General features: G+C 38.2%; 1 protein-coding gene across 8 annotated transcripts in view; it reads left to right on the top strand.

The window, feature by feature from the left end:
- The window catches only part of Tmcc1 (transmembrane and coiled-coil domain family 1), a 174,982-nt gene that overhangs the window by 55,090 nt on the left and 105,741 nt on the right, over positions 1-14,151 (top strand). For 2 of the 8 annotated variants that reach the window (XM_087657612.1, XM_087657611.1), the window contains exon 1: positions 11,671-11,928. In XM_087657612.1, coding sequence (XP_087513738.1) covers positions 11,890-11,928 — 39 coding nt within the window. In that variant the 5' untranslated portion in view covers positions 11,671-11,889. 8 annotated transcript variants of the gene reach the window in all.

Below are 14,151 nucleotides of genomic sequence, written 5' to 3'. Positions count from 1 at the left end.
GGAATAAAGGTTTTCTGAGCTGATTAGAGCTGAGGAGAATATAGGTCACAGTGTCACCGGCTTTGGATCAACATGCTGCTGACGATATGTGTGTCTTTGTATTTTGCCCTTGGTTTTATGCCAGTGAATTTGGAGCACCAGAGTAGAGATGTGTAGATTGACAAACAAGTTCATAACAACTTTGACTTGTTTTTATTGTTACAAGGATTCATAGCTCGTATATCTTATTAATTAAAACCAATATATTAAATTAGTTATCTCATTTAGATATATGGCTCACATCTAGTGTGTCTTTCTAAGTAAAATTTTTTGAGTAATTTTTTGTTTTTAACTGCTTTAGTGGAAGGAAATTAAATTAAAAAAATTAGTTTCTATTGAAAACCTCCCCCCCACACACCCCCCAAAAAAACTTTGTAAAAGATACTGATATACAGTGGAAAAGATCAAAAGTCATTATACTTGTATAATTATGAATGGTTTAACCATTCATTTTTTTTGTAAACACTGTCTTTATCTCTTTCCTTTAAGGTTTACACTTTTTCCTTTGTTTTAGTTTGTATCTTTTATCATTCAGTGTGTATTGTGCCACAGTTCTATATCGTTCTAGCACCATTTGAAGAATCAGGTGGACTTCTGAAAAGCTTTGACAGAGGAAAACTGAACTGAAGCTCTAAGACCAGTGGTGCAAGTTGGCCACAGGGACAGGTAGCTGTAGGTTAAAGCTTGTTTGCATATGCACCTTAATATATAACTATAACTAATTAGTTAAAAATTCTTTTTTGCTTGTCAACACTAGGAATATGACACACTCTGTATTTTCTATGAAGGAATTACCACAGGCTTATTTATTACTTTCTAGGTTTCAGAATGCTCACATACAGGTATTCTGCTACACATATAACTTCATTAATGTGTTTATCACTACAACATACTAAAAAAAGGAAATTAAGTCTTTGCAGAGTTTCAGAAATTGAGAATTTCTTTGACCCACTCCTCGCTTTGTTCAGATAAACTTATTTTTTAACTTTGTTCTGGAATTTATCTAAAGAGCTTTGTTTATGCTGCTATTTTTATTTCATTGAAGATGATAATTAAGTTCTCTTCTTGGTTCGCCCCTCACCATAAACTTTTTAGTTAACTTTTAAATCTCAGTGTACTATTAATGTCATATCAGTATGAATGTGCTTCTGTCCATTTTTAGGCAGTTATCATTGTCCAAGGAGTTATTACCTTAAGTTTTATTATAATTAAAATTCTAAAACCTGCTTCCCAAATGCTGGGATTAAAGGTGTGCACCACCATACTCACTCTATTTATTTATGGTTTTTTTTGGGGGGGGGACAGGGTTTCTCTGTGTAGCCCTGGCTGTCCTGGAACTCATTTACACCCTCTCTCCCTCCACCATTCCCCTCCCCCTCCCTCCTTCCCTCCTCCCCTCCCCCTCCCCTCTCTGTGTAGACCAGGCTGCCTGCCCCTAACTCCCAAGTGCTGCGATTAAAGGTGTACACGCACCCTATTGCCCATCCTGTTTATTTTCAAAGCAACATGTTCTTATTTTATAAATTTATTTTCTTTTGTCTTTAGGAATATTTTCTTTTGCTTCCTGTAATGTGTATGTCTCCCCATGTCTAACCCATGTTTTAGTCTTTCATTGCTCTAAACCTGTCTCAAATATCTAGTCAACTATGGTTTTCTTCTCATACTTGACAGAGCCATTAGATGTATTTTTGCTGAGGACCTGTATGATAGATAGATTTTGTTATGGTGTAATTAGGCCAGTTTTTTGATGGTTTTGTTTTCAGACCTTGCGTTTTATCATCTATAGGTCCTCTCTTTACTTGGTTTTTCTTCATTTAACCCTTCACCTTTGTGTTTGAGTGGTAGGCGATGACTGCTGTGATGGGCCTGGATGCTTGCATTCTAGAAGACCAGGAGAGACACTGAAATTCTCAGTTTGTAGTTCATTTCATTTACTCCAGCCCTCAGCAGGATTAGTCAGCCTAGAATCCTTCTAGTTGGTTGATTCAGCCTCATTACTCAGCAGAGCTCCAGCCATTATGCTTAGTGTGTATTAAAGTGATAAGTTGATATGTTTGACCATTTAAATCAGCCCTGCTTTTAAAGCAGCTCAAGTCCTCCTCAACACACGACTGTAGTTTGCGTACAGTTGGCCGGCTTCTGGTTGTTTTCTACTGTAGCACTTGCTACCCATGTAAGTACCTACCTGACTCAAAAAAGCTGAAAGCGAAGTTTATTGTTTTCCTGTGTACATTCATTTCACCTTCCCAAGCTTTGTTGACTTCTCTTGTCTGTTGCTATCTCATTTCCAGTCTTCTTTACCTTATGAGTTTATACCTTTCACTATTCAATATCAGTAATAATTGCGAGAATCTGAGCGGTCCTATGTTTACTCCATTACTTTCCACTTAAGTAAAGGAGTCTTCTCTTTTTCTTTCTTTTTTTTTCTTTCTTTTTTCTTTTTCTATTTTTTGTTTGTTTGTTTTAAGTTTTAAACAGGGTCTCTGTACATAAGTCCTGGCTGTCCTGGAACTCATTATGTAAACAGGCTGACCTCAAACTCACAGAAATCTGCCCAAGTCTGCCTCCCAGGTACTTGGCTTAAAGGTGTGCACCCCTCACCATGACCAGCTTTAAAAGACTCTGACACAGACTTGCTCTTTCATTTCTTCTAGCAGTTAGAACAGTATTTCTGTAGCAACTAATTACTTCTAGATAACTTTTGTTGATTACCTTCTTTCTACTAAATAACTAAACTTGAGCTCTCTTCTCTTTGGTCTAGCATAGCATGACAGAATATCTTAACATTTGATTGTGGGTATTAAGACTTGGTTTTCTCAATCTTGGCTTGGTGAAAAAAAGCTTTAGAGGTTTTCTTTTGTTCTTCTTGCTGCTAGAGCCTTTTTTGTGTTTTCTTCCTTAGGTCTGACTTTTATTACATCTTATACTTCGAACCATATGAAATTGTCAGTAGGTGAGCAGTTTGGGCCTACAAAGTAAATTTTATGTGATCAGCTTTCAGAGTTAAATAAATAGCTTAATAGCCAAGTTAATAGACTCCTCTGTCTAGTGTAGAAATTCATCCTGATCATTCACAGGAATATTCTAGTAGGAGGAAAGATTGAGACAAATGGGAATTCTTTATGCTAAGTAAAGGGAAAGTTGTAATCCCTATTGAGTATTGAGCTAACTAAGCTAGAGCCATGCTAGAGTCCTCTGTGCAGCACAAGCTGCACAAGCACAAGCTGCACAGTGCCTGACAATGCAGCCACTGACCCATAATCCTTAATACTAGCTGCTAGGCCAGTCCTTATATAGATAGGGTTTGAGCAAATATCAAGGTAGCTGAAATCATAGTATTACCTTGTTTACTCTGCATTCAGTTTTCCTTTGAATGCCAATTTCCCCTGTTCATTATAAAATAATCTGTATGGATTTTTTTATATACCTATCTGTGTATCACATGTTGTGAATTGCCATGTAAGTAGTGGAACAGCAGCCAGTGTTCTTTACCGCTGATCTATCCTTCTATCTCTTGTGTGATTTTCTTTAGCAATAGAGCTTTAAAGTGTTTTTTTAATTTTGTACAAACAAAACACACAATAGTAAAGGGAGCATTATAAGAGTTGCCTTGTTTGTTTTTTGAGGCAAGGTTTCTCTTTGTAGCTCTGGCTGGCCTAAACTCAGCATGTAGACTAGGGTAGCCGTGAACATAGAGATCTGCCTGCTGCCTCCTGAGTACTTCTAAGATGTGCAATTATATCCAGCTAAGTTATGTTGTTTTTAAAGACTTGAATTATTTGGGGTATTTAAGATAGAATGTAAGAATTAAGAATGTATATTGTAATTGCAATCACTCAAAGAAAGACACACAATGACTAAGACTGCTTAATCAAAAAGAATTTAAGAGGAAAACAGATATGCGGGGTATGATGGTGTGTGGCTACAGTCCTTGTACTATACTGAAGCTGGACCAGTATGATTGCCAGATGTTCATGGCCAGCCTGGGCTATGAAACCAGACAGTCAAATTGAGAAGAGGGATAAGGAGGAAGAGAGGAAAACAGCAGAAGAGAGGAGAGAGAACAAAGCTAAATGATAGAAAATATACAACAGTTGTCCCTTGATATTTAGAGAGGGAATTGATTACAGTTCCCTGTCATTCCTCATGGACACTAAATTTATAGGTCAATTATCATAGATGAAGAAACTAAGATATTCCATGACAAAACCAATTACACAATATCTTTTCACAAATCCAGCCCTACAAAGGTTAATAGATGGAAAACTCCAACACAAGGAGGGAGACTACACCCTAGAAAAACCAAGAAAGTAATCTTCTTGCAACGACACCAAAAGATGATAGCCACACAAACATAATTCCACATCTAACAACAAAAATAACAGGAAACAATCACTATTCCTTAATATCTCTTAACATCAATGGACTTAATTCCCCGATAAAAAGACATAGACTAACAGACTGGATACGTAAGCCGGACCCATCATTTTGCTGGATACAGGAAACACACCTCAATGACAAAGACAGACACTACCTCAGAGTAAAAGGCTGGGAAAATTTTTTCTGAGCAAATGGTCCCAAGAACCAAGGTGGAGTAGCCATTCTAATATCAAAAAAAATCGACTTTCAACCAAAAGTTATCAAAAAAGATAAGGAAGGACACCTCATACTCATCAAAGGAAAAATCTACCAAGATGACCTCTCAATTCTGAACATCTATGCTCCAAATGCAAGGGCACCCACATTCATAAAAGAAACTTTACTAAAGCTCACAGCACACATTGCACCACACACAATAATAGTAGGAGACTTCAACACACCACTCTCATCAATGGACAGATCATGGAAACAGAACTAAACAGAGACATGGTAAAACTAACAAGTTATGATTTAAACATATTTATAGAACATTTCATCCTAAACAAAAGAATATACCTTCTTCTCCGCACCTCACGGCACCTTCTCCAAAATTGACCATATAAGTTGCCACAAAACAGGTCTCAGTTAGATACAAGGAGACTGAAATAATCCCATGCATCCTATCAGATCACTATGGACTAGGGCTTGTCTTCAATAACAACAAAAACAACAGAAAGCCCACATACACACGGAAGTGACAACTTGGTCAAGGAAGAAATAAAGAAAGAAATTAAAGACTCTTTAGAATTTAATGAAAATGAAGGCACAATATATCCAAACTTATGGGACACAATGAAAGCAGAAAGAAGAAAACTAATAGCTTCTGAGTGTCTCCAAAAAGAAACAGGAGAGAACAGACACTAGCAGCTTGACATCACACCTGAACGCTCTAAAACAAAAAGAAGCAAATACACCCAAGAGGAGTAGACAGCAGGAAATAATCAAACTCAGAACTGAAATCAACCAAGTAGAAACAAAAAGAACTCTACAAAGAGTCAAAAAAAAAAAAAACCAGGAAGAGCTGGTTCTTTGAGAAAATCAACAAGATAAATAAACCCTTAGCCAGACTAACCAGAGGGCACAGAGAGTGTATTCAAATTAACAAAATCAGAAATGAAGACAGGCATCCTAAATGCATGAGAAACCAAGTAACAGTAGAAAATCAAGTAGCTTATATGTAGTATAGGAACTGTCTGCCCGTGGATCAGTTTTCCAGATATATCTGTGAGTTGAGAAGCAACAGAAATAATGAGAAGCCAAAATGGATGAGGTTTCAGGAAAGACTGAGCTGTAGTTTTAATCCTATCTCAGTATCAGCCTTGAAGAAACGCTTGTTCATGCAGGCTTGTATAGGTAGTGTTGTTTGTACAAGCAAAAATAGGGAAATACTCTAAAGGTCATTCAGAGTGGCTAGGTAAACTGCTGTTTGTCCACGCTGTGAGATACATGGCAGCAACAGAAAATGGTAATATGTAGGCCATATGTACTGAGAATAGCTTAGGAGTAAATTGTTGGATTTTTATTTTTCAACATTTTATGTTTTAATTTACAAAAATTAATACATTTTATCATATACAGTGATGGTTTGATATATATATGTGTGTACACATATTGTCAAATAGATAGATTAAACTTATTAGCATGGCATTACCACAGATACTTTTTTTTATAGAAAGAACACTTAAAATTTGTTTTACAGAAAAATTATTATTGTTACTAATTTTAGATGTCATTTTATTATATAACAGATCTCTATCTAATTTTTTTTTGTTTGTGGCCAACATCTTCCCAGTTAATCCAGCATACTGAATTTTTTTCAAGGAGTTTCAAACCAGTTAGGAGGCAGAGGCAAGAAGGTAAAGAGGTCCAGGACAGCCTGATATACATTAGAGAACCAGGAGATGGGAGAATTGGAAAAGATATAACACGACATAAGCTGGGTCAGAAAGGAAACAAACAAATTTGTGATTACAGACAAAACTATGGTTTTTAAATACATATGTATGCAAATTCATATTAAAGGATGTGAATTACAATGATTATAACAGCTAAATATTCCAAAAGTAATTATAGATTTAAAAAATAAAAACCCCCAATGGAAATGTATCACATTACTACAATATTCTAATTGGTTTATAAATGAGTTTATCTTGTTCTTCATGTACTGTACTGATTGTCTTAATTTTGTGGAGTTTTATTTGCTGGTTCTTTTGGGTGTTTTGAGATAGGTCCTCACTTTATAGCAAAGTTTGTCTTCTTACACTCTAGGTAAACCAGCCTAGTCTTGAAGAGGTAGTAATCCTCCTGCCTCACCCTCTTGAGTTTTAGTATTATACATGTGCCCCATCAAGCATGGTCCTCAGCTCCGGAAAAAAAGAAAGAAAGAAAAAAAAAGAAATGGGAAATAAGTGACAAAAATAACAAATTAATTCTTAAAATGGAACAGAAGAACAGGTAGAATTTAAATAGAAAGATCATCTAGTTGGCAGGTAGGGCTGATTGATAAGGAGAAAAACCTATAGTGTTTTAGAAATTTTAGTTTGTTTTTTTATATAAATATTATTGTCTGTGGTGCGTGTGTACATGTGCATACTTGCACCAGTGTCTCATGAAACTACTCTCTGCTTCTTCATCATTGTTCCCTTTCATTTATTCACTGCAGTCCTGGCTGTTCTCGAGCTTCCTTCCTATTTAGACCAAAGTGGCCTCAAACTCAGAGAGATCTGCCTACCTTTGCCTCCTGAGTGAAGGGATAAAAGGCGTGTACTACCATGCCTAGCATCAGACATTGCTTTTATTTAAAAAAAAATAAGAAAGCCAACTGTTCCAATGTATCTTAAAGAAAATGTAGAGATCACTAACATGAAAACTTGACTTGGTAAATGTGGCTGCTGCTTAACTCAGCTATTATTAGGGTTTCAGGGGGTTTGTTTTGTTTTGTTTTTTGTTTTTTATTTGTTTGTTTTTGGTTTTTTTGGAGAGGGCTATGAACATAATTTAACTTTTTGTAGCTTAATGAATTGTACTTCTTTCAGAACTGTTTTACACTGACAGTTGCTTGGCCTTTTACAAATTACAGAAGTTAATTTGCTTCAGGTATCTTATTTGTTATCTATTGGGAGATTATCATAGTAAATTTTCTTTTACATAACAAAAATCGGTATCACTTCAGAGCTTGGATTGCATAAGTAACCCTACAATTGGTAGCATTATTGATGAAGATTTCTAGATATCAATTTCATCCCTTGCTTTAAAGCCAGGTAATAATCATACTTCTTTTGGAACAGTTTTTTAGACATTAGTTTACATATGTGTGCAAATTTAAAATTAGTAAATTTTATTAGCATTTTCATTTCCATTCTACAGATACTTAATCATTTCATACCTCTGTGTTTTTTCTGTGCCCCTCACCCCTTCTCCTTTTGAGCAGGAACTCACATAACCCAGCTGGTCTTGAACTTGAACTTTTGACCCCCTCCCTCTTCAGCCCACCTATGCTAGAATCACAGACCTATGTCAGAACAAGCTGTCTCATGAACTACTTGCAAAATTATTACAAAAACTTGGACTCAAACTTCCAGTATTTTTATATCCCAAAGTTCATCACTTTTTATAACTGTTATCCCTAGTAGCACTGTTGTGTAACACTAAGTCCTCTAGGATTGTACCCTCCTTAATAAAGAGTGTGCTTCATCCCACTCCTAATGTATCTGGAAGTCCTTGCTCTGAAATGATGTGCTTTTGCATAATGAAGTTCTGTTATGTCCTTACAACTTGATTGATTGATTGATTGGATTGATTGATTGATAGTTGGCACTGCAGTTATTTCTACTAGATTTTCACAAAAGGCTGGTTAAACTCCACAAAGTGGTTTAAAGATTACAGTTTATTTCCTATAACTCTCAGACAGGACACCATAGTGGTGAAATAGCCATAGCTAAAGTACTTTAGGTGTGTCCAGCTTTAGATAAACTTACCTGTAACTTAGAGTGTGTGAATTCAAGTTTTCAAACTGTTACTGAGCTTGCTGGGGAGACCAGATTGACCTTGAACTCACCAAGATCTGTGTGCCTCTGCCTCCCCAAATTCTGGGATTAAAGGCATGTGCTATGCCCAGGGAGTTTCATTTTTATATACATGTATACATGAATAGCAAAACATCTAAAGCTACCTGTTGCCTTTTTTAGTGTGGTATTACAGATACTGATTCAGTTTTTTGCTACAATGTATTAAAAATCTAAAAGGTTTTTTTTTGTTGTTGTTGTCTTTTGTTTGTTTGTTTGTTTGCTTGCTTGCTTGCTTGGTTTTTTGCCAAATGATATATACAAAGACTACTGCCAGCTTTAGAAGTAGATTGTTTGACAAGTAAGGGGAAAGTACTAGAAGGTGGGGCAAAAATTTCAAAGACAAGCAGAATACAGAATTGCTAAGTGACTGGTGCTCTTCTTCTTTACCCATGGCTGGACTCTAATCTAGCTATGGCGTTTTTCCAGATCTCTGAACCGATTGGGATGTATTCGAATACCGTGATGGTCATTAACAGTGTAAATGTAAGCTCCAGGACCTGAGTGCATACCTTTAACCAGTTCACAAAGGGTATATGACTCTTATGATCCTAGGGAGGATTCTTGTCTTTCTCCACAGAAATAGTTAAGTGTTGCCGATTTTTTTTTTCACAAACTCCAAAACAAGGGCACTGTTATTTGAATACTAGAATATGAGAAAGAGAAAAATAAAGATTATAAAGCTGTGGACTTTTGTGCAGGTTATGTTTCTGTCTTTCTCGATGTTATTTTGTTACCTTTATTATTGTCTATTCATCAAAGAAAACAACACACACACACACACACACACACACACACACACACAAACACACACACACACACCTACCTTCCCATTCTTCAAAATAAGCCAGACTTAGAGATTGTAATTTTTTCTGTAATGGCTCAGGTAGTTAAATATTTTTTTTGACTAAGGACCCCGTTTCACATTCATTCATAATGATATTTTAACATAATTATTTGCATTAAAGTAATTAGACTTTGTCTTACTAGGCAAAGAAATGAATTTCCACAAGAAAGGCAGTCAAATTTGGTCTCTTTAACCCTAAGTCCTCTTATATTCTGGTACATTAAGCATTTATATCCCTTTCAGTTCAATTAAGATTCTTATTCCCTCCCTTTTTATTTACCCAGTGCTATTCAGTGCTAGATGCTCTAACACTGAGCTAAACTCCAGCCTCCTTCCCTCCTCAATTCATGATTGATACTTAATGTGTACTGTCTTTTGACATTTTTTACCTACTTCCATTTCTATTTTTGAATAGAAAGAATCTTAGAACTGTAATATGGGTTTGGTTTTAGATTACCATGTTTCCTGGCATACATGTGTTCTCTGTCTGTCTGTCTGTCTGTCTGTCTGTCTCTCTCTCTCTCTCTCTCTCTCACTCACACACACACACACACACACACACACACACACACACACACAGACCTTTTTAAGCAGACTTTTTTTCTTTGTGATAGGGTCTCACTGTAGAGTCCAGATTGACCTCAGCTCATGATCTTAGCTCCATCTCCTAAGTGTGCTGGGATTAGAGGTGTGGATCACTAATTTCAGCTTGAGACTCCATTTCATTTTCTGTGACAAGAAAAGCAGTTACTGCAGAAGTTTACTGTAAGCCAACTAACTTTGCACTTGAATTATTTTAATCCAGTGGTCCTCAACCTTGTTAATGCTGCACCGCTTCAATGTAATTGTTCATATTGTGGTGACCCCAAAACATGAAATTATTTTCATTGCTACTTCATAACTAAATTTCACTACTGTTATAAATCATGATATAATAAATATCTGATATGTAGGATATTTGATATGTGACCCTGTGAAAAGGTTGTACAACCCCCAAAGGGGTCATAACCCACAGGTTGAGGACTGCAGTTTTAGTCTGTTAGTTTCAGTATCAGGTTATATTTGCATACTCTGCATCATAAATATGGGCCATTTTCCACGTTTACTCATAGTTGCTCTAGTTGTTACTTTCAAGCTTTGAAAGTTTTTTTTTAAGCAGGGTAACCCTATTCTGTTTATGGTTTTTAAGATGCAAGATTTAAGTTTTTGGAGCCTGCCTTGGTTTAAATTTAGTGTATATTGTCGGTGATTCCAAAGGTACAGTGTCTCTGTAGAATGAAGTGAGAGCGTCGTCTTGCATTCTATTTGTAAGTAATTGGAAGCCAGTGCAATGGAGTAATTGAGAATAGCCTTGCAAGAAACTTTATTTTATTTTCAAATTAATTTTTCCATTTTCTTGGCTGAGAATATAATAACATAATAATTCTATTGAGGTTTTGGAGAAGGTTCCTGATTTATCTGAAAAGCCCTTACTCTAGCACAAACTTGAAAGGGATGTTTTGAGAAGTCAGTAGGACAATAGATCTGAATTCTGATTGTACATCCGGAGTTTACACCTACAAAAGCCACAAACCTAGCACAGGGCCTAATCCTGCTCATGGAAATGGAGAAGAGAGCATTGTAGGCACAAAACCAGTGGATACCAACAAGTTCTGCCCTCATTTGGAAGAGGAGGCTGGCTCATTTAGAGGAAGAGTGGCCAGCGATCTTTGGATCTCCCCTGAGGTTGTCACTTTCCGTTTCCCTTTATCTGAATCGATGCACTCTAAGCTGGTCTATTTGGTTTTTGTGCCCGTTTTTAAAAATACTTTGTTCCAACAAGAGAGGCATTCACCTCTGGAGGCCGCCTTAGCCTTTAACTTGAGCCTGGAGTTGTAGTCACCGTCCAAGTATGCTCCCTGCACCTGACATTCCTTCCCACAGGAGCCTCTCGGTGAATAAGAGGAAAGGCTCGGCCAATTATACTAGACAAAGCCGTACAGCTGCGAGTCAGCTGGGAGGAGTTTCCGTTTGGAGCTGGAGCTGGTGTCGGCTGGCGCTCCCACCTCCTTCTCCCCCCTCCCCACCACCCCCTTGTATTCTCAGAGATTACCTGGGTGGAGGCCGGGCCCTGACTCCAGAACAGGGCAGTAGATGCTGCCATAGCGGCAGGTGCCACCCACCTCCAGCCTCGGCCTCAAGAGCAAAAACCCAAGGTTCAGGTGGTACCCGGCACCCTGCCTGAAGGTTGGCGGGAGGGGAAGGGGTGGTCCTTACGGCTGGACCCTCCAGCTGACACAGGAAGTGCGGGGAGAGCCTGGCACTGGGTTGGGATCCGCCCCGCCTGCCGCTCCTAGGCTGTGCTGTCTCCGTAGAACAATGAAGTGCTTCCAAGTTTGCTGAGACTCCTGGGGAATCCATCGAACTCTGTCAGCCTTCAAATGTGCCGCCAGTGACTTCCCCCTAGAAGCTGTGTTTTAATAAAAGAAGAAAAAGACACCCTTGCCGGGTAGATCGCTTTGTTAGGAGATCCTCACGACCATGGTCCAGCGCTTTAGCCTCAGGCGGCAGCTCTCCAAGGTGGGTCAGCTTTCTGGTGTGTCTTACCGGGAACTGTGACTGGCTTCCACAGGGCTTCCTTTCTTGATGGGACTTTTATGTCAAGCCTGCCTTCCTCTATTGCTAAGGAAGGTCTGGGGAGGAAGCGCTGCCTTTTGTTCTTTGATCTGATGGACACAAAGCTGAAGGCTGCCCGCACTACCAGCCCCAGGCTGTGTGCCCCTAAAACTGCAGCTGTCATCTTCAAATCAGGACCAACTTGTCATATGTACCCCTGATAGAGTTTCAGGAGAATGTGGGTAGGAATAATTGTAGGTCAGATGTATATGTTTAATTAGCAAAATAATAGCTTGTAAACCAACAGAAGAAAGCCTGCCTGCTCTGTAAAATCAGGACTTTCATACAAATTTCACTAAACTTGAAAAAAAAAATAGCACAAAACAGTTGAAGAAGCCAAGCCCCACAGGAAAATCTTAAGATAAGTAGTTGTGTGGAGACTTAGATACCTAGTGAAGAAGTGTATAGGAAGCCTTACAGGGAAGTCTTTAGAGAGTTCTAACCTAAACAGTCAGTTTCATGGGAACAGTTTCAAATATGAAATAAAAATGTGTGGTGCCTCCTTAAGAAGAGATGTAGTTTTTACCAGTGCGCTCTCAAGGGTACAGGCCTGTGTAGTCTCAGCTCTATCCTTAGTCAATTCAGAGGCTGTGTGCAAAGAAGAGGTAAAGGTGAACTTTATTTAAGATCATGTTCTTCACAGGCTTTCTTTTAAAGACATGGAAGTTGGTGGCTAAACTGTTCATTCCCTGTAGACAGAAGTGTAAACAAATAGTTCATTTGTAGACATTCTTAACTTTTTTGGCTGTTAATCAGAATTACTAAATCTTGCAATATGTTGGGCTCCTAAGGGAAAATCCTAGCTGCTCACAGGTAACACGGTATAGTTGAAGCAGAAGGAACACCATGCTTGCCCCCATCCTCAGGCTATGTGATAGCTTCTCATGAGCTCAGACTGACAGGGACTTTAGGAATATTTAAATGTATTTCCCATCCTGTGTGCCTGTGTGGAAGCACAGAAGGCCCACACTTCTCCAAAATAGTATGAAAGAAAAAGAGTCCTGTGTTATGCCTGTGTATTCTTTAGAGTTATATTTTCAAAGTTGTCGTACATGTATTAAACAGGTGCTACAGGGATCTTTGTGATACTACTGCACAGGAAAGTCTTAACACCTAAGGGCCAAGCAGCAGTCACTTAGCCAGAAGATAACTGTATTGTGGGTATTTTGTTGATGATGCTTCTCTCCAGGTAATTATTTTTAGCTTTATTACTCAGTGATTATTGTATGTTACTGTGACTGACTTACACACGGGCACTTAAGGGTACAAGCTCAGTCAACTTAGAATCAGGGAAGGGAAGGAAGCACAGCCTGCATATAATCAGTGAAGGATGGGTACACAGTCAAGTATAGGTAATGAGGGAAGGAATGGGAGTAAAGTCCACATGAAGAGAATCAGGGTGAGCAGAGCAGTTCCTTCCACTCGCCTTAACAGTGTTTTCAGTTCCTACTATAGATGGTTGTGAAAAAAAACTTAGGGAATTTGTGCCCTTGATTTAGAATGTATTCAATTGTGAATAATACTAATTGTAAGGTACTTGTACATGAGGAATAACCTGAATAGAATGTCACTGAGTTTTTCCTGCATCCACTGGGATTTAAAGACCCGCCTCTGCTCCTACCATACAAGTAGTTTTGCTAATAAAAAAGAATCTTGTGCAAGAATATAATTTTCTTAATACTTCAGTGTTTTAATAGGAATTTGTGGAAGGAAATATCTGTGGTGGTTTTAACCTCCATGTCTGTTGATCCTAAGTTCACTTGCCATGCGACTCCTGTTGACTAGTTACTGTTCACAGGTGGGCTAAGAGAGAAGAAGGGGAAGATGGAGGTACAGGAGGAGTAGAGCCCGTCTCTCTTAGTACACCTTTAATTTCTAGCGTTTGGAAGGCAGATACAGGGGATCTCTGTGCGTTCAAGGCCTGCGTATTTTAGGTAGCTACTTCTAGACAAACAGGCCTACATGGTGTCACAACAAACAAAAGCTCTGCTCTGAGAAAGGTTTATCTGAGCCCCTTGAGTAGACACCAGCTTCTTTGCTCTTTCAGATTATTTTCTTCCAGGCTAGTTTTTCCCCCTACATGTCACTTCAGAGACAGTCACTAAGGAAAACCTTTTCTCTCTGCTC

This window comes from Rattus norvegicus, chromosome 4 (genome assembly GCF_021556685.1).
Source record: "Rattus norvegicus strain SHRSP/BbbUtx chromosome 4, alternate assembly SHRSP_T2T, whole genome shotgun sequence".
NCBI classification, from domain to species: Eukaryota; Metazoa; Chordata; class Mammalia; order Rodentia; family Muridae; genus Rattus; species Rattus norvegicus.
Note: the sequence above shows the minus strand (reverse complement) of the source record. Positions and strands in the feature narration are given on the sequence as shown.